This window comes from Pongo abelii, chromosome 4 (assembly GCF_028885655.2).
Source record: "Pongo abelii isolate AG06213 chromosome 4, NHGRI_mPonAbe1-v2.0_pri, whole genome shotgun sequence".
Classification (NCBI taxonomy): Eukaryota; Metazoa; Chordata; class Mammalia; order Primates; family Hominidae; genus Pongo; species Pongo abelii.
Window position 1 is genome coordinate 91,226,635 of NC_071989.2, and position 21,060 is coordinate 91,247,694.

Below are 21,060 nucleotides of genomic sequence, written 5' to 3' on the forward strand. Positions count from 1 at the left end.
GCAAAATAAATTATGCTTTGAGTCATATACAAAGAAAAAAGTCAATATATTTTGGGATAATACTATAGTTGATTTAGTGACACCATATATATGCTCTTTTTTTTTGACTTTGCAAGAGTACTAGGACATGAACATTGTACGTATTTACAACTTGAAGTCAAATGTATCAGAACAAGAATGAATTAAATGCCTTTCTTGGAAATAATGTATTGACAGAGTTTGACACAAAGAAAAATAGCTAAGATTCTACAACTCAGAAGAATTAAAAGATACTGCAGTAACACAAAATTGACTTTTAATGTACCAGTTCATTGTATCTTACAGAAAATGAAAACATTTTTTTTTTGGTAATACAGATTGATTCTTCTCCTCAAAGTTATACTTGATATCTATTAAATGCCTTTAAATATTGGTTTTCTTTTAATCAGGTGGCTTAATGACTTTTGTATTTTTCATCTCTTGTTGTACATCCATTGCCACTCTGGCAGTAGTGAGCTATGATACAGTTAAGTTCTTAACAAAACGATGTCAGTTATCCATTGATATTTCTTAATGCATCCTATGCCAAAAACTGACAAGTGATTCCCTTTTAATCCTCCCCTCCTTAGTGGTCAGCTACTCCATGAGACCACCATATTCTTTGGAGTACTAAAATCAAGAAACCCAGAATGGCTGCCAGCAACCAAATTGGAATCTCCTTTGAGTCTACTTCTAATTGCCAAAATAAAAAGTGACTATATTATTGCATAAAATAACACTTTGACAGGTACCGGCCCCCTTTCCATGAGAGAAAGTTTAAATTTACAAATGCCATATTTGGCTAAAAATTACTGTGACACAATATGACAGCACTCACTTAAAGATGGCTTCCAGTGTTAATGTGACCAAATTATTTTCGTTCTTATATTGTTTTTTTATTTGAATTGCTTCTTTTTGTTTGGGTTTTCCAATGTAGATGTCTCAGTGAAATGTGCGGATATACTTTGTTCCTTATATGGTCACCAGTGTTAATTATGGACAAATACATTAAAACAAGGGTTCCTAGCCCAGTCTCCCATCTAATCTCTTTGATACTCTTGAAATCTAAGTCTGAGGAGCGATTTCTGAATTAGCCAGTGTTGTACCAACTTTCTGTTAGGAATTGTATTAGAATAACCTTTCTTTTTCAGACCTGCTCAGTGAGACATCTTGGGGAATGAAGTAGGAAAATAGAGATTTGGTGGAAAAACAGCAAAATGAGAACATTAAAAAGACTCATTCAAGTAGGAGTATAAAGGGCATGGAAATTCTGATCCTTTGAGCAAAATGAGAAGACAAAAATTCTGCTCAGCAATATTCAATGTGTTAAGATTTTTTGTTTTTTACACGAATGGAAAAATGATGTGTAAGTGGTATGGATTTTAATCAGCTAACAGTCGCTCCAGAGATTTTGATCAGCACCAGTTCCTATACTAGTAAGTATTTAAAAGTTAAGAAATACTACCACATTTAACATTATAAAGGTAGAGTTCTGGACATAACTGAAAATTAGATGCTTGCTTCAATAGAAATTTGTTCCCACTTGTATTTCCAACAAAATTATCAGAACATACATAATAATAGTTGAAGTATGGACTTCTTCCAATGAGCTAGCCCCCATATTTGAGGTGTTAAAGCTATTATTTGGGAGATAGTCCCCTCTTTAAATAATATATCATCTCATCCTAGACCATTTAGGTATCTTCCTTAATTTAGAAGTGCAAGTTCTATTTATACCACCAGTGTTTGAGTTTAAACTTTACAAACTCTTTGGATTTATAGTTTTGTACAGTTTGCATATCCAACCTAACTTAAAAATGTGCACGCATAACATTGTCATCTTTTAATATTAAAGCATCTGAAAATTTTCAGATATGTTTTTGATGAAAGAAAGGACCTACTTTTATTACAATATTTTGTCTGAATAATATATGATTATACTTATGGTTTCATGGACTTCCAATTGTTCTATACCTTCCACACACATAACTCTATAGAGTAAATTTATTAGAATTATTACAGAGCTTTAAATGCAACCACAATCCATTCAGGAAACAGATTTATTTACTTATGTTCATGGGAGGAAAATCTACATAAAAACATTCATGAAAGCATACCAGCTATGTCATACTTGGATTATTATAGTAAATCCCATTTATTAGAACTCATTGTGAAACAATGGGAAACCATGAAATGTAATTTGAATACAAATATTGGTCCCTGTGGGGTCTCAGCAGTCATAAAAATATAGGAAAACAGAGCTTTATTTAAGATTGGAGCTGCTAATGTGGAAAATTGTGTTTTGAAGCTGGACTTAACTTTTTATTTAAAGCCCTGAAGATTTTAGTGTAAACTCTTGGATGACAGCTTCAGCATTTAATTTAAGCCTAATGATGACCAGCAAGGAAAGTGACATCATTAACTACATTTTCTATTTGGGAAAAGGTTTAGAACTACACTGTTGACTTTTCCCCCCAAACACAGGCACTAGTTGGGTTCTCTAGTGTATATACAAATAGGAATAATAAGAATTTTGAAAGTTGCGTCTTTGTTTCTGCATTAGGGATTCCTTTTATAATGTAATTGATTTTCATATAATGTAAATATGAAATATTAAATAAGTTTAAAGTTATTTTTATAGGACAATAACATTTCATAGGCTAACAGAAAATCAAGCTGCTAAATTTTACAATTTTTCTGTCCAGCAGTTTATCTATATAACTGCCCTGAGTAGATGCTAAATGCTGCTTAGCAAATGGCCCTTAGAATTTAAATACAACTCGATAAAGCTACTCAAAAGATAAAACAATTCCTCTTAGACATGTGTAATTTTAATTATAAGAAGGTAGAAGTCTTTCATTGGTTAAATATTATCTGCTTATTTATGTGTCATACTTCATATAAATGGGATTATTAAGGAGTTTTAACTGTGCTTGTTACCATGGATTGGAGTCCATATGAATTTTTTTTTTCTTGGTCAAAAAGGCAGGATTTTAAAGAGTAAAATATTCTGTCTATTAGAGACTTGAAATATTAACTTTTAGAAAGGTATAGATTGTTCCCTTGTGAAACTGAGTTTTGTATAACCTCTCAGTTTATGTAAAGAAGCCTGTATTTCAAATGTGTTGCTCTAATTTGTTTATTGTAGTGCATTTCAAAATTGTACAAATGTGTAAAGTTTGTGCTTGTGGAACCTGCTGCTCTGAGTAGCTTTACTTTCCTTAATTTAATCCTAGCAATTCTTAAGCTATTGCATGCCCCGTTCATGAAAGGATACTTTGTTGGGATGATACAGCTTAAACAGTTTGGCTCTAAGTCTCCTTACGTAGAGCTTCCCTTAAATTTATATTAATTTATAATATATATTGAATGATAGCTTTACAAAAAACAAATCAATGAATTGGTCTTTATGAAAATGACTCTTTACAGTAAGTAAAAAAGGGTTATCACAGTTTTGGTAACTTGCATGAGTTCATATTGGAAAAAAAAAACACCTTTCACATGTTCTTAATGACTTTAAAACTGATGCACTCTAAGGGCACATTCAGTTGTATGCTCTGAAGCAGTAGACACCATACAGCTTATGCTTTTTATCTGGGAAACCTACAAAGCGCACTGCAGCCTCAGTAGGACTGCAGCGCCTTCTTGGCCTAGAGATAGGGTAGCGGACGCTGCCATCCGCCAACCAGCCCGCATCACAGCGGTCATATCCGAGAATTTTCCAGGCAGCAAATATCTGGCCCACTTTTGCAATCTGAGCACCATCATTGAGACAAGCTTGAACCGCTTCATCATAGGTCAGTTTGGTGGGGTGGATCAGATAGTAAAAACGGCCTGTAGAGAAAAGGAGACAGAGTCAATGGGCTGGTCTTCAACTGAGCCACACAGAGATAGAAGGAGCCAAAAACGGAAGTGTTTCTCAGTGAAGGGGGATATAGAGCAATGTTTGTAAAATGTTGAGAACATAGAAATGTCAATTAAATGTAGTGTCCCTAGGTCACTTCCATTAAATTAGTTTTTTCCCTTGCCCCTTAATATGTGTCCAGACATGCCCCTTTTATCGCTCTAAAAAGAAAAGGGAAATGGCAGAAGCAGTTTCTGTTAGCTAATTAGTGACTAAAAGAGCCCTTCTGTGGCACTAGAGAAGACAGAATTCCATGTTAAAAGCAAGGGCTATTTAAATTCTAGCTGTAGCAAGACTGAACCCCAGCACAAGTTTCTGGAGAGGCAAAATTTGAATGTGAAAGGATCAAAACACATTCCTGACATAAAAGTCCATTTTAAAAAAAATCAAAAGCCCTCAAGTCCTTTTCATTACAGGTATCAATTAGACATTATTCTCATTCAAAGACTACGTATGAAAATGCATAAAATACAGGAAGTCACTTGCCACAGATAATACGTACTCAGAATGTAAACCTAATCTGTGTTGGTTCACTAGCAAAGAAGACAAATTTGTTTATTTTTTTTCAACTTCCATTTGTTGAAACCCTGACACCTAACTATTTCTCAGTTTCACTAGAAAGACAAATAAGTCTCGATCACTTATTGAATAGTGTTAATTACTGAGATTCCTTCAACATGTATTAAATATGTGTAAAATGTATAAAATATGACTTCAACTGACTGAAAGTGATAAATACACACGGACTGAAGATTTTCTTATGCATCTTAGTTTTAGGTTGAATCTAATCAGACTCTCTTACCTGATTAGACATTGTAATATGATGTTCCCCTGCCCGTCATTAGATATAGGTTACTGAAGTGTAAATTAATGCTTGCCAGTTCTTTCTAGACTGAGATGATGTGATTTGGAGAAAGGGTAGTGGCCACTGGAATATTAACTAGAGGTTAAGTATAATCATCTACACCAGAGTTCAGCAAACTATAGCTCATGGGTCAAAATTGGCCTCCTACCTGTTTTTGTAAATGAAGTTTTATTGGAATGCTGCCATCTCCATCTGGGTTTAGTATTTTGATGGCTGTTTTTGTGCTACAACATACACATTTACAATGAGCCGTTGCAGCAGACACCATATGGCCAGGAAAGCCAAAAATATTTACTATATGGCCCTTTACAGAAAAAGATTGTCGGCCAGGCACAGCGGCTCATGTCTGTAATCCCAGCACTTTAGGAGGCTGAGGCAGGCTGATCATGTGAGGTCAGGAGTTGGAGACCAGCCTGGCCAACATAGTGAAACCCCATGTCTACATAAAAAAAGAAAAAAAACCCCACAAAACCAAAAAACAAAAATTAAGTAGGCGTGGTAGCATGCACTGTGGTCCCAGCTACTCAGGAGGCTGAGGAGGGAGAGTCACTTGGGAACCAGGGAGGTGGAGGTTGCAGTGAGCCCAGGTCGTGCCACTGTACTCCAGCCTGGGTGACAGACAGGGTGATACCCTGTCTTAAAAAAAAAAAAAAAAAGATTGTTGACCCCTGACCCATAATCTCTTTCTATTTTTCCCAAAGCTTATCACCAGGGACCTCAAAAATAAATAATGGGGCCAGGGCTTGCTTCATGAGTGTGTGACCTGTGCCACCACACAGGGCCCCACATGGAGAAGGGCTCTGCATTTAGTTTAATGCTCTGCTGTCACCATCTTAAAATTTTTGACATTTTTGAACAAGGAGCTCCACATTTTCTTTCCTTGTTTTTTTTTTTCTTTTTATTTATTTATTTTTTCTTTTAGAGGTGGGGTCTCACTATGATGCCATGTCTGGTCTCAAACTCCTGGGCCTAAGCAGTCCCCCTGCCTAGCTAGGCCTCCCAAAGTGCTGGGGTTATAGGCGTGAGCCACAGCACCCAGCCCACATTTTCATTTTACAGTGGGCCGCACAAATTATGTGGCTGGTTCTGAAGACAGCAAGAGAAGGACTGAGAGGTATATGAATTTTATTCATTATACAGCATCAACACTGCTGCAACCTTTCCTTCTGCTTTCACCTTGAGAGTTAGTTCTACTTTCTTTTTCTTGCTTACTCCCCACTTTGTCCTGAGCTCTGTTGATCACCTATGAATAAGTGTATATGTGATTGAGAAAGGGAGAGCATGGGTAATAATGAAGGCACGCTTACTTTGATTGAGAGAACCATATCCTATGGAGGGCACACACTGGCAGCATCATCTTTGACAATAGGTAACAGACCTCAAGCCACATAACAGTTTCAATTGTTTCATGTAAAAATGGGATGAAATAAAATGTACGAGTACTGGTAATATGTACTTTTGCTTGACTTGTGTGGATATTTAAAAATTATGACACTCAAGAAATTTTTATATCTTTTTAAACTAGAGCAAAACTTCAAAGCTTGTTTTTGTTTGTTTTTCTAAGAAGATAAGATTAAAAGCCAAGTGTAGTGTCATAGTATGGAATAGTCTCTGAGATAGGAAAGAAGGCAGTACAGTTATTATCTTACCATTGAAATTGGATGTAAAACAGAAAACATCATATCTGCTTTTATCTTTATCCCAAAATCCGTAGTTCCTGACTCCAGGCACTGTGTTCTGGCCCCCACAGGGCTCTCTGGGCTTTGTGATGGGATATTGCACAGAGCCATCACTGAGCCAGCCGGCATTGCACCAGTCCAGCCCGCCCCGCCAGGCGTCGTACAGCTGGTCGAAGGAGGCAATCGCAGCATCCTGGTCCAGACACGCCTGCTGCGCCTCGTGAAAATTGAGATTGTAGCGCCCCAGTCGTGGAAAGTAAGGGAATACCACACCTGTCCAAAGGAGAAAGCAAGGAGTCATTAGAAGCCCCAAAACTAACAACTCTGAGCAAATGCCACCTAGTTGGTGAAAAACATAACAGACCCCCCATCAGATGAGACAGTAGTTTTTTGTCAACTAGCAACTGTTTCTCATGATCCCTTTCCCTTTCAAGCAGCCTCTCAGTTCTGAGCATCTCATGATCAGCTTTTCTATTTTATAACTTCAGTGATTTACTGCTTTAGCTAAGAGTTCAACTCAAGTCTTAAAATTCTCCTTTCTGAAGAGATCTGTCCACAGATTACAGTTTCCAAATAGCCCTCCCTGAGAACTTACCGTTTGCTGCCAGTTACTAACTCTATCATGGGTTACTACTGAGCTCTGTCACCTAGGGAAAAAGTCAGTATTGAATACTAAGAGTTGGTGGCAGATATAGAATAGTCATTGCGGAATACTAAGAGCAGAGGGGATGTAGTGCTCCAAGAGAAGGTATTTATCAAAATTCACAATGTTTTTCTTAGTAATTTTCCCTATATAATTAGTAATTAGTTTTATGTAGTCTTTTAAATGTATAAAGAAGCATATTAACAAATGATTCAAACGTAGATATATAACTTTTTACATGTTCTTCTAATAACTTACAGATAAGTAACCTTCACTTAGGGGGGATTCTTATTTGGAGAAATGTGAAAACAAGCTTGTCCAACCCATGGCCCGTGAGCCACATGTGGCCCAGAACAGCTCTAAATGCAGCCCAACAAAAATGTGTAAACTCTCTTAAAACATTGTGAGATTTTTTGTGATTTTCTTTTTTCTTTCTTTTTTTTTTTTTTAACTCATCAGCTATCATTAGTGTTATTATATTTTATGTGTGGCCCAAGACAGTTCTTCTTCTTCCAATGTGGCTGAGGAAAGCCAAAATATTGGATACCCCTGCTAAAGTGGACTCCTTTGCATATCTAGCAAGAAAATAATTAAACAACCTTATTTCAGATTAATAAGACAGATCTGTACGAGGCATGCCTCCATAGAAAGTATCATGGTATTCTTGTATGTTTACTTTTAATGTAGCTCTTAATCTTATTTTTTTCCTGCCCTTAAATAGCACAACTAAAACAAGGGCTTTCATTTAAAAGTATTTCCATTACTATTTTTCAACTTCCACATGTATATATTGCAAACTGAGAGTAAGGGGTTTGAAACATTTTTATTATAAACAGGAAAAAAAAAAGCTTCCCTAAGCTCGTCCTATAAAAGGTAGGTACAGAATAGACATCCATTGATTGACTAATGCCAAATAATTAAGTTAAATATTTTGAGGACAAAAGTTCCTTAGCAAATGTAAACAGTGTGACTTCGCATTTGATTTTGCCTAGGAAGATGTATGGCTTTCCAAAACATTTCTTTTGGTCAAATAATTATGGGAGGTGACTGAGCTGTCTCACAACACTCCGCCCAATTTCTTTAAAGGCTAAGGATTACCAAATAAGAAAGCAAAGTTGCATCACTTGCTGGACTTTGAAAAGGACTACTGTGTCAAAGTATTTCTCCGATGGTTATTAAAAGATAAGTAATTTTGAACCATTATTCAAGGGCTTGCCTTGAATTTTTGAATATAATTAGAAATAATTAGTATTTTGGCATGTGGAATGCAAACATTTGTCCCACTGACACAGTAATTTGGTGAGTTATAGCACATGTGCTATTTTATGAGACTGCAGACGCTATTCAAGATGATGTACAAACTCACTAATAGCATAACCAGTACACAGGAAATATTTCTTTAATAAATTGTCCTAGAAGACTCTACAAGAAGAAATTTCAATGGCCTTAAATCAAGTCACATCCACTGAAGGCCTCTGTAGGACACGTTTGTCTCTGTAGGGCAATCCAGCTGGCATTATCCATGAAAGGCAGAGATCCAAGAAAGCTTCCTGATCTCATTCTGCCTTCTCAGGTTCTTGGCTGAAGGATCTATAAGCTGAATCAGAGCCAAAAGGAAGGAGTAAAAGCCTCTCTTGGTTGCCACTAACTCCTGTGGTGAGGGGGGAGGGAAGGCCTGGAGATGGTTCTATCTAAGGAGGGCTCTGCCCAGGCACTGAGCTGGGAACCCAGTGAGTGCTGGGAAATAACTATTATGGTGCCCTGGTCCCTCATATCTTTTATCCTCTTTCCTCAGCAACCTTGGGATTGCTGATGAAAAGGAAAATATTCAATTTATTCAGTAGAGATTCCTTTTAGCTAGATCTTAAGTGACAGAAAATCTCAAAGTATCTCAACCTGAAGATAGAAAGAAACCAGTGGGGTTGACTTCCATTTCCAAAATGGCTGAAGATGGTAACATTGGAGAATGCAGAATATTTTAATTTATACTAATTTTAAAGACCTGGAAAATCTTTCAGGTTTAAATTCACTGTAGTGTATTTTGGTGGACTCTCATAAACATCGGGACAAGTTTTTCTCTAGTAATTTGTCCTTGATTAACCACTGAACATTACTTAAATATGATTTAGTTCCACAACAAGTGCTATATATTTTTATTTGAGTTGTTTTCAAATTTAACATAATTTCATACAATCATTTTTTAGAGTCAAAGTGAAACTTATGTTAAAATTTTAGTATTTTTCAGTTGTAAGAATTGTCAGCTAAGTGTTGTATCAGCTCAAAAGATTTACTTAACAAATTTGAATTACTGTTGGATATGCTGGAAAGAACATATTCCAAGTAAATCAAGGTAAAGCTCTATGCTTTACTCAAAGTTTTAAAACTTTCCTTGTATTCTACAAATTTCACATGCACATTTCAACAGTAAGATGTATCTTACAAGCAGGGCCATTTTTGGAACTTCATGATTGTTAGTATTTTATTTGCTTACTTATTATACTTCTGGCTAGTTAAGATTTTAACATCCAATTGCAGAAACCTTCTTGGCTCTGTAGAAAAAATGTGCAATTCTTACAGCTGAATTCTGGAGCAAATGGTTGCTTTTATCCAATGTTGCAAAAATAAAAAAAGTTAAACTTTTATGGATGGGAAAGAAGGTGGTATGATTGTCCAAGGAATATCTGACTAATTTAGCCTTCATACTTATATGTCAAAATATAATCAAGGGACACATAAAAGTTAGCTTTAATAATTACATAAAGTAAATATTTCTAGTCATAAAAAGGCAGAGACCATGTAGCATAAATAATATTACCTTCCTTAGTGCCTGTCATAGTGCTTATCAGTGCTATGCACATATCTGAAATTGTGTTTCTATTTCTGATAGTTCTCAGACTATAATTTTGTATATTTAGCCCCATTTTCACCAATGGAAGATAAATACAATGGAAGTTTGGAAGCATAAATGTCATGTTTTTCATATCATTATTTGTGTATTTATTGATTGCTGCGCTCAATTGAATTGCTGATTCTGTAGTCCAAGCTTCTTCCTAAATTCCTAGTGACATTCTTTTGTTACATCTGTATAAAGCTTGTTGCTTGTTGCATGCTATTTCTAGGTAGGTAATTGGTGGCAGTCAGAGGGCTCTGCCCTATCCAAGATTCTGTATGAAAATACTGTGTTTCCATATCTAATTCCAGCTCACATGGAGGTCAGTCTTTGTTAAGGATTTACAATTTTTTTTTTTGTCAGTGTGATTATATGGACAGTTCTTAAACAACAACTAACAGCAAGGCACTGTGCTTGGTACTCTAGGATATAGGTATGGATGTGGCCTCTTCCTGTATTTGACAGGATATATATATATATGGTTTGAATCCAAGGCAGAATAAAAGCTTGTAATACAAATAGGAGCTATATAATTTAGGCTACATGAAGAATTTTTTTTTCTAATTGGTAAAATTCTTTAGTGTAAATAGCATTTAAGCTGGTATTAAAGGACCAACACAATTAAAGATAATGTGCAATTACAGTTGGAAAAGCAGCTCAATCAAGGCATTTAAAATGAGATGCTTCCCTGGCCCTTTGGTGCATGTTAGAAGACTGACAGGGAGCTTGAGTACCACTGCCTGATTGGTAGATAGTCACATGTAAGAATGTAATTCATAATGAAAAAGGTTAAAAATGAGAATGAGAGCTAATAAATGATAACCAGAAGGTATGTCTCTTGCCATGTGTGGTTCAGCACAGATTTCAAACTCTTATGCATATAATCTGCTGCATCTTGAGTTTCTATCCCAGAATACATGGAGATTGTCCTTAGCTTATGTCAAGTTTTCTCAAATTTTATTTTTATGGCTTTTATTTTATTCTTGTGGCTATCTTAATTTGTTGTAATTTTACTTTGAAATGTCAATCCTCATCTTACTCTGAAGTATATTTAGATAAAATAATATCCCGAGTTTTTCTTGAAAATTATTCTGTGGTAGTGGGAGTAAGAAAGCAAAATAAAATAAGATTGGCTATATCATGATACTTTTTGAAGCTGGATGATGATATATGGATTCATTACACTATTCCTTTTACTTTTCCAAATGTTTGAAATTAGCGACAATGAAAAGTTAAACATTTTTATCCCACCCTGTCACCAATGTGAGACTTAATGCAGGCAAGCTGGAATGCTGTCGGTGGTATCTGTTGTTCACATTTTTGCTTTGAGTAATTTCTCTCTCTTATCTATGATGCCCTCTCTCCTGCTTTTTCATGCTCATTACCTTTTGAAGGGCTTACATTCATGGTCCAAATCAAGTATCTCTCTCTTTTTTTTTTTTTTTTTTGAGACTGAGTCTTGCTCTGTCACCCAGGCTGGAGTGCAATGGCCCAATCTCCGCTCACTGTAACCTCCGCCTCCTGGATTCAAGCGATTCTCCTGCCTCAGCCTCTAGAGTAGCTGGGATTACAGGCATGCACCACTATGCCAGGCTAATTTTTGTATTTTTAGTAGAGATGGGGTTTCACCATGTTGACCAGGCTGGTCGCAAACTCCTGATTCCAAGTGATCAACCCACCTTGGCTTCCCAAAGTGCTGGGTTTACAGGCGTGAGCCACCGAGCCCGGCCAGGTGTCTCTTTCTTAAGAATGGTTTCCATGACTCCCACATTGCATGCATACTTTTTTGTATTTGAAAGTTTAAACACTTTGTATCAAACATTCTTTTACTTGTAAACTATTTACTGAGCATGAATTCTGTTCTTGGCACTTGAATGTCCTCAAGTAGTTCATGCTTAACAGACAAAGAAGTTTACAAATATTTACAAAACAAAATGTGATTGGAACTATAATGGAAGTCTACAAAAGGTGCTATGAGAACATCATGGAGGAGGGAGATTTAACAGCTACCACGAGCCCAGGACAGGTCCTAGCTTATCGCTCCAATAACTTTGGGCCTTTCAGAGTTTTCTAAAGCCTGAAGCTGCTGAATGCTGCTGTTTTTTTTAAAGCCTCTCCTCTACCAACAGAAAATTTCTCCTTCTTGCAAACCCTCAAATCACAGTGGAGTAGAGCATAGGCTTCATGCAATACCTTTGGTATCAAATTCCAGCTCTAGCTCTTACTAGAGCTAGCCATGTTATCTTAGAAAAGATGTTTGTCTTAAGCTTCATCTATAAAGAAGATTGACCGAACATGAACAAAATAAATAGAACATATGATTATAGAAATTTGTTTGTGCCTACTTATTTTACTGACTTCTGCCTTATTGCATTAAATTATTTGAGAATCTTTAATGGACTATAAGATTGTTGAATGAAAAGAGCAAAGATTGGAATTCTTTCCATCTCGTGGCACCAAAACAGCACCTGTAAAAATATGTATCAATTAAATTGGCTTCTTGGACCACATTTACTTAGCTCATATGCCTATGTGATATAGGGCAGGAATGTTCCCTAAGCATGGAGAATCTGGAGATTTGCAATAGTGCAGAGCCTAGGAGAAAAAAAATTATTTTCTTAGTCCCCTTTCAGCGTCTCTAATTGTGTCTTGGAGGAGCCTTGATTTGACCCTATAATGCATTATACTGTAACATAGGCTGAAGCTCCTTTTAAACAGTGACCTTATTTTATTGTATTTATTTTTATTATTTCCTTCTATTTCTGGTAAGTTATACTGGTTTCTTTTTATTTAGAGTTTAATTTTGTAAAACAAACATAGACAGCAGATATTGCATGTGAATTACTTAAGTTTAGGAAATATTTAGCTATATAAACGTAGGGTTTTAGGAGAAAAAGTAACAACAGATAATAGAATTCAAACTCGTTTATGGATAAATGACCTGCCCCAGTTAAAAAACTGATACTGGCAGAGTTGAGGTGAACCTAAGCCTCTTAATACTACTAGCTCAAGGCTCTCTCCAACCTTCAATGCCCCTTTGATAACTAGTTTCAATTAAGATTTGATGACATACTGTCTTCTCTAAGTCAACTCCTTCCATCCTGAATAATGCCAATGTTCATGGATATTAATGTGAATCAATAAAATCTTAAAGCACAAAGTGGCATGTACTCAGGGGCCAAGAACTACCTATAAGAGACAACGAAAGGTCACAAAAATATACTTTACGATGTTGTGCAATTTATTAGATGTATAAAGCAGATACATCTCCATACATGTGATAGGATTGTATGGGATTCAGAAGGTCAAATAGTCAGTGATATGCTAGTGGACCAAACAGATATTTTCCCCAAAGCCACAAATCTGTCCTCAGAGGTGAAAGGAGCTTCTAGCAAGCATACACTTAGAGCTTTATGTAGATAAGGAAGGAAATCATTCTCTCAATGCTGCCAAAACCCACCCTTCAGTGTAAAATAATGCTGAAATTTATGAAAAATAAGATGTCCTGTGATCCATGAGAAACTAAGGAGAGGAGGGTCTCCACAGGGTGGACACTGGGCAGAGGGGAGGCAAGGATGGCAAGGACACTTTTTATTGTACAGGTTTTTACACATGTTGGTTATTGAACCTACTGAATGGCCTACATATTTAAGAAATAGAATTCTCCCACAAAATACCTCGACCAAATGGCTAAGAGACTCTGAACCATTACAAAATCACTTCTTTAGAAGAATATTTAAAGAAAGCTAGAGATTACCTTTTTGTTGAATTAAGGTTTTGCAGTCATTTTACAGAATACAATTACATATATTTTAGTTAACAGATGTCCTTTACAAAACATGCCATTATTTTGAAACTGAGATAATTTTAGAAACATAATAAAAAAGTACACAGTCTGAATTTCTCAATAACCATATAATGGAATTTAGATGATTTTGAACAGCATAAGGCAGTATCTGAAAACTGTTAATTCAGTTCCACTGCACGTTTCTCCTAGTTACAAATAGCTTCAATTTTGCACATAAGCATTGTGTATGCATTTCAAACATGAAAGCTGGAATCATAGGCAGACTGTAGAATACAAAAGAATAGAAAAAGATGCTAGGCAAGGACTTTGGTTTTTCACTTGATTACTGTGTTAACCACTAGACATTACTCCTCATGAAAAAAAAGCGACTATTAATGACCATTTCTACGTTGAATATGACTTATAGATACCCACCTTGTAAGTCCAGTGCTACCACAGCAGTGTCATCTTCTAATCCTTCAATCACCTCACACTTATATCTCCCATAATCTTCCAGAGTGAGGTCTGTGATGACCAGAGAAGCATCATTATCACTGCCTCCCTTCAGAAACACTCTACCCTGGTAGCCTCCATAGGTTTTTTTGTGGTATCCCATGGAAACAAAAACATCCACTTCCTTGAGGTAATCCGAAGTTAGCTTCGTCCACTTAATTCGGATTTTATGGATTCCTGAGCCAAATGCTGTAGGGTCTCGATAAAATTTACATGGCAGTGTAACATTGCCACCTCTGTGTGAGAACACCTTGGCTTGCTCTGCTTCCACAAGTAGACGGGGGCCATTTTCTGCTATAATTAAAAAGGAAAAAAAAAGAAAATAACTATTAATATACTTTCAGACATTTTCGTAAAATGAAATATATCACATATATAGGATATCTGACAAAGGATAGCTTTGAGTGGTTAGCTTCTCTATGTAATCTCTTTTGAACCATATAGAAAGGGACCTCTAATAACTAGAAGGTCTCTAAAGTAGTCATGTATTTTAAACCAAAGGGGAAGAAGTTACATTAACGTCAGTAAGAAATATTGGATATAAGACTCCATAGTCATCTGAAGGTCAATGATTTCATAATAAATTCTATCTATTATTGTTTCAATTTTTTCTTCTACATTTAAATATCAAAAATATAGAAACAAGACCAAGAGAAGTGCGAGAGTTGCATGACGGGTTCGTCAATACAAACCCAAACATTTCAAGGTAAGGAAAACCCAGCTGGGCTTTCTAATACAATAAATTTATATTGTACTTACAGGCAAAATATGAAGCAACATGATTCATTTTCATACTGTTCTGGCCAAAGAACTCAGAATATCCTCAATTTATGGCTTCTAGTCAAATATACACCTGTGTTAGGCTCTTCTGAAATATTTCAGGAAATATGTATTTTGTTTTCACAGAAAGGTTAGACAAAGGTAATTTTAATAAATGCTTTTGACAAATTCCAGAAGATTTTGAAATGTATTCCTCAAAATTGGAATGTTAAAAGCGTATCCAAAGTTATACTTCTTTTCTGATTAACCAAATAATTATTTGCTTCTTTACTCCCTTAAATATCCTTCTATTCTCTCTCTTTGCTTTCAGCTATGTCTTGTTTTGCAGTTATCTTATTACTTCCACCTTTCCTTTCCTTGTCCTTTTGTTTTCCTCCAAGTCCTTCCTCCAAGGACTCTATTGCCGTCCAAAGAGCACCACAATATCCTGAGTCTGCCAAGTCAGCAGGTCTGCCGTTTTCTACATACCAGCTGTTATTTTCAGATTTTCGCTTTCTCTGGGGTTTCCCCCTGGCTAGCACATTGTGCTTTTGACCTTGACAGTGTCTCTTGAGGATGTGCAAGATTTGAAAATGAGAAAGCAATATAAGAGCTCCTGGATATAGATATCTTTGTGTCTATACACAGCTTTCAACAGCTACCAAAGCTGCCCTTCACACAACTCTGCAGACCTCCTGCTTGGGCAGATAGGTGTTGAATAATCCTTTGCCATGAATCATTTAAGATGTCCAAATCACTGGGAAGAGTAGCCATGTTGAGACACACAGTTATTGAATGGCAAATATAGGATTTGGATTTTAAAATAGAAAGTATCCAAAAAATAGACATAACATCTCTATTTTTATCTTATAGCAATCAGAATTAATATTTTTAATGAGCATATAATTTCATTTATAAGTGAGTCCCAAGCCTCAAAAAGCTGAAAAGTTTAGTAAAGCCATCAATGCCCCTCACTTTGAATAGATAATGAAGTGCGAGGATAATGGCTTCATTTATTATTTAGTTAAGAGGAATCACAAATCCAGCTCATTAAGCATTTCCTTTATATTCCATTCTTGATCTCATTATTTAGGACCATAGAACCTCAAGATATAAAAGATAAATCTATGTAATTCTACCCTACATATAATTTTTTCCTTACAATATCCACAATGCCTGCATCCAAGTTCTACTGAAACATCTCTAGTGTCTTCTTTCTGGGAGGAGGAAAAAGTGCTGTTGACTAAGTTTTCTCAATAATGCCTGAGGGTCATAGGGAACATTTCCCCACCAGTATCTTGTAGGGGGCAAGGGTGGTGTGTGGGAACACTCCAGGAGCTGGGCCTTCCCATACTGAAACATAGTTTAGATATGACACATAGCTAAAATAGGTCTCAGTTTCATTATTCTTTCAGTTGTTTAGTTCAAAATCAAAAATAATGCCCAAATGCACTGGCATAGAGGATATCATAGCAGTTGTGAACAAGGGCTCTAATGTGATATAGACCTTGGTCTAACCTCACTTCCTCAATTTACTAGCTCTGTAGCCTTGGGCAAGTTGTGCAACCTCTAAGCCCTAATTTCCTTATATGTGAATTACAGATACTATTACCTACAATGTACAATTAACCTAATACACATAAAGCACTTAGGACAATGGCTGACCAATACGAGGTGTACACTAACTACTAAACTGTTCCTACTTCATAGATTTTACACAGTATTTTCCAACTAAGATACTGCCCAATATAGAGCATAATTTTGTCATATATTAGTCTTCCATAATTTCACTTATTTATAAAGTTTTGAATCATGTGGAGTAAAAAGTAAATACATAAAATGCCACCTGTGAGACTTGGAAATAGGGGAGTTGGAAATTTGGGAGGTTTAGTGTAATCATAAACTGTTCCAGAATGAACACAAGGTCTAAATGTTTTATAAATTAAAGGGTTAAGGCAAAGATCAAAACTCTTGTATAAGGGACTCAGACTTCTAATTTTTTTCTGTGGTTAACTGTAAACCATCTTGCAGTATTTTAGAAGTGTAGGCTTCTGATTTTGTTTTTGTTTTACTTCTACTCCAGCATTGTGAATAGAGGATGACTTGTGTGGTATAATGTTGAAAATTAAGCAGACACCAAACATCCACTGACCCTCACCCAAAATAGTTTTTTAACAAGCCTATCAAAATGTATAAAATTCTACCATTCTCATTTGTTTTGGGGGGTGTGTGTGTGTGTGTGTGTGTGTGTGTGTGTGTTGAAGTAATAGCTGCCAGAAGTCTCTGGCTGAAATTGAAAGAACCCTAGCAAAGGTATATAACATATTTAGTGACTAAGGCCATTAAGGTTCCTTAGGCTAAACCTCCAACATGGCCTTGAGAATAATGTTTTCATTTGTTTGTTTGCTTTTAGAAGATCTACACTGCAGATTATACAGCACTGAGCATTGTTGGAGAAGTGGTCTATTGCAGGCTCTCCCATGCCTTAGCTGTTGGACTCTGATAAGTCTACCTCATGAGAATCTTGAGCTTTCAGTTCTTATCAGGTGCTATGTCACAGGTTGTCATCACAGAGACCAGCCAGGAAACACACTGAATTAGACAGGGAAATGAAAGGGGTGAAGACACAGGAAAGGGAACCAGAGGCGTTGATTACAAACTTTGCACACTCTTGCCTAGAGAAAGTCTTGAATCTGATAATTGGATTTAAACTCCTGGATCAGTTTGAAATTAATGTTTAAATCAAAACTGTTTGATTGGGGCTGGGTGCAGTGGCTCACGCCTATAATCCCAGCACTTTGGGAGGCTGAGGTGGGCAGATCACTTGAGGTCAGGAGTTCGAGATCAGCCTGGTCAACATGGTGAAACCCCGTCTCAACTAAAAGTACAAAAATTAGACAGGCATGGTGGTGCGTGCCTGTAGTCCCAGCTACTTGGGAAGCTGAAGCAGGAGAATTGCCCGAACCTGGGAGGTGGAGGTGGCAGTGAGCTGAGATTGTGTCGCTGTACCCTAGCCTGGGCAACACAGAAAGACTACGTCTCAAAAAAAAAAAAAAAAAAAAAAAAAAAAAAAAAAGAACTGTTTGATTAGCAGGCTGTTGCATAGCAATTGAAATGCAAAAGATAAAAATAAACCTTCATCACTAGAATGAGTATTGCTTTTTTTTAAAAAAAATGCAAACAATTTTTTAAAAATGCAAAAAATAAAAATAAACCTTCATCATTAGAATGAGTATTGCTTGTTTTTTGTTTTTTTTTAAAGAAAAAAACAACATGCGAAAATAAATAAAACTATGTAGCATACAAGTGTCCATTTCCCCTTTTCCTTTCAGTGTGAAAAGGTGCACATAAACACTTGCATATTGTTGAAGAGCTTAATTTTGTCCATAAATGAGGCTGTATGTTGAAATTCGGGAAATTGAAGATGTCCAGTGGGGGACTGAAATTTTTTAAAGTGCAATTTACAAGTAAATAAATTCCCCATTTCCATTAGTGACAATGACTTGAAAGATCTGATGCCCTTCAAAGCTCAGAGTTGTCTCCAGGGGAAACAAGTAGGGCCTGGTGAGAACACTAATGGGGACTCACTGAACCGCTGGGGCCTCGTTATTATCTTACAAATTCTGCTGTGAAATCCAGAGGACATCATTTAGTTTCACCAAATAATAAAAGCAATGGCGTGAGCAAACAACTGATCTTTATACTTGCTATGAAATTTAGATGAAGACTTTTAAACAACAGGACAAGCGCAACTGGAGAAAAACAATTTAAAACTATGACATTGGACCACTGCCTATTGTTCTTAGTCCTATTAAAAGCATAAAAATTTATTTGGCAGTTTATACTCACAGAAATCTAGATGATAGAAAAAAGGAAAGGGTGCTATGAATCAAATTTTGTGTGTGTTTTTTTTTTTTTTTTTTTTTTTTTGAGACAGAGTTTCACTCTTGTTGCCCAGGCTGGAGTGCAATGGCAACATCTCGGCTCACTGCAACCTCTGCCTCCTGGGTTCAAGCCGTTCTCCTGCCTCAGCCTCCCGAGTAGCTGGGATTACAGGTGCACACCACCACGCCCTGCTAATTTTTTGTATTTTTTAGTAGAGATGGGGTTTCACCATGTTAGCCAGGCTGGTCTAGAACTCCTGACCTCAGATGATCCACCTGCCTCAGCCTCCCAAAGTGCTGAGATTACAGGCATGAGCCACAAAGTTTATGTTTTTAATCCATACAAAGTCATACCTTAAACTTAGGTCATTTGTAGTTATACATTTTGTGAATCATCATGGGAAACAATGACATTACATGAAATTGGGAGCCCTCCTGGAGAAAGACAGGGATGATTGGTTGTCAGGGGCTTCCTCGCTCCTCTCTAGAAAGCCTTTCCCACTAGAAAGACTTTTTCATCCCTCCATTCTCATGGTCCTTACACCACTCATTTTGAAAGTGAAGCCCTTGGGAACCGCCCTGATACAAATCAAAATTTCCATGCTAAAAAACAAGTTTGTCTTGGTGCAAGCTAGCCAGTCTTGATGTTGGTTACTTTCTCCACCGGTGTATGGATGAAGTAAATTCGAGACTTTTGGATTTCCTAGATCAATAATAATTAAAAAAAAAAACCCAACTGGCAAATGTATTTAAGATGGCTAAATAAGAACATTAAAAATGATCTCTCCAAGAAAATACTCTACCACCATCATTTAATTTTGTCCATTGTGGTAAAATATATATTTAAAAAATTGCATTTTAACCATGTTTACGTGTATAATTCAGTGCCATTACTTTCTTTCACCTTGTTGTGCAACCATCACCATTACCCGTTTTCAAAACTTTTTCATCATCCCAAACAGAAAGTTAATTTCTTTCTGACATTCCAAACCGATAGACATAGACTCAATTGTCAGCTCCATAATGAGTTATTTGAAAAAAAAAATGCACAAGGTTTTAAAAATAGTTCTTTATTTTGTGACATTTGTTAACACTTTGGTAGATTTGGATGTGTAATACTAACACTTTGGAAACTGTTATTTTCCTTAGGGTAGCCAAAGCCTGCAGGAGAATGAGCAGCCAGGATGGATTTCTGTCCATCACTGTGCTTACCATGGTCTATTGCAAACAATCACTCTGCCTTGTTTATGTTGTTTCTCCAGCATCAACATAGTGCCTGATGCAATAAGTGTCTGTGACTGAAATATACTAGTGCTGCATACAGCTTGGGCCTAGCTATGGCAGTAAACATGGATATCTGAGCTTGCTTCACGCCATACTACCTCTCTAAAATGAAAACACTTTATAAAAACAGTTATACACATTAAAGACACCATATTTAAGTAGAATACGTAATTTAAACATTTGTCTCTCATTGTACTTTACACATTACATTTGAGTAGGACACAAAATTTAGAAAATAAAGAGTGCCTTACTTATTAACCTTTAACTTTATCATTATTTTGTTTCCTTCAGACTGGAAGAAATCTAATTTTTCCTGAAACTGCTCACCTGGAGTCAGAAGAACCTATCTTTTGGTCATAATTCTAATGTGTCTAATCAGATCGCATTAGAAACCTTTCCAGGCGCTCACCCCCATCCATGCTGACCCTCTCCCTTCGCATCCAGCCTTTACTGTTCTTTCAAAGAGTTCATTACTTTTATCAGAGACCAAGTTTTAGCTTGCTTCCCCAGCTATTCTTGAATGCAGAGGATCTTGAGTCTCTAGAAGGGAAGACAGTAAGAAAGGTAGTAGAAAAATGATCTCATTCTTGCCTTGTGCCCTCACCTACTTGATTCGAATTTGAAACCTGGAGCTGGATGCAGTGGCTCACGCCTGTAATCCCAGCACTTTGGGAGGCAGAGGTAGGTGGATCACCTGAGGTCAGGTGTTTGAGACCAGCCTGGCCAACATGGTGAAACCCCATCTCTACTAAAAATACAAAATTAGCCAGGCATGGTGGTGCACACCTGTAATCCCAGCTACTTGGGAGGCCGAGGCAGGAGAATCGCTTGAAT

The 21,060-nt window shown here is 36.6% G+C and overlaps 1 protein-coding gene across 2 annotated transcripts in view; it reads right to left on the reverse strand.

The window, feature by feature from the left end:
* Nucleotides 1-2,004: 2,004 nt before the first annotated feature.
* Nucleotides 2,005-21,060, reverse strand: part of HAPLN1 (hyaluronan and proteoglycan link protein 1) — a 79,205-nt gene continuing 60,149 nt past the window's right edge. For both annotated transcript variants that reach the window (XM_054555721.2, XM_002815719.6), the window contains 3 exons: nt 14,222-14,593; nt 6,437-6,739; nt 2,005-3,852 (listed from right to left, as the gene is read on the reverse strand). In XM_054555721.2, coding sequence (XP_054411696.1) covers nt 3,563-3,852; nt 6,437-6,739; nt 14,222-14,593 — 965 coding nt within the window. In that variant the 3' untranslated portion in view covers nt 2,005-3,562. The remainder of the gene's footprint in view (nt 3,853-6,436; nt 6,740-14,221; nt 14,594-21,060) is intronic.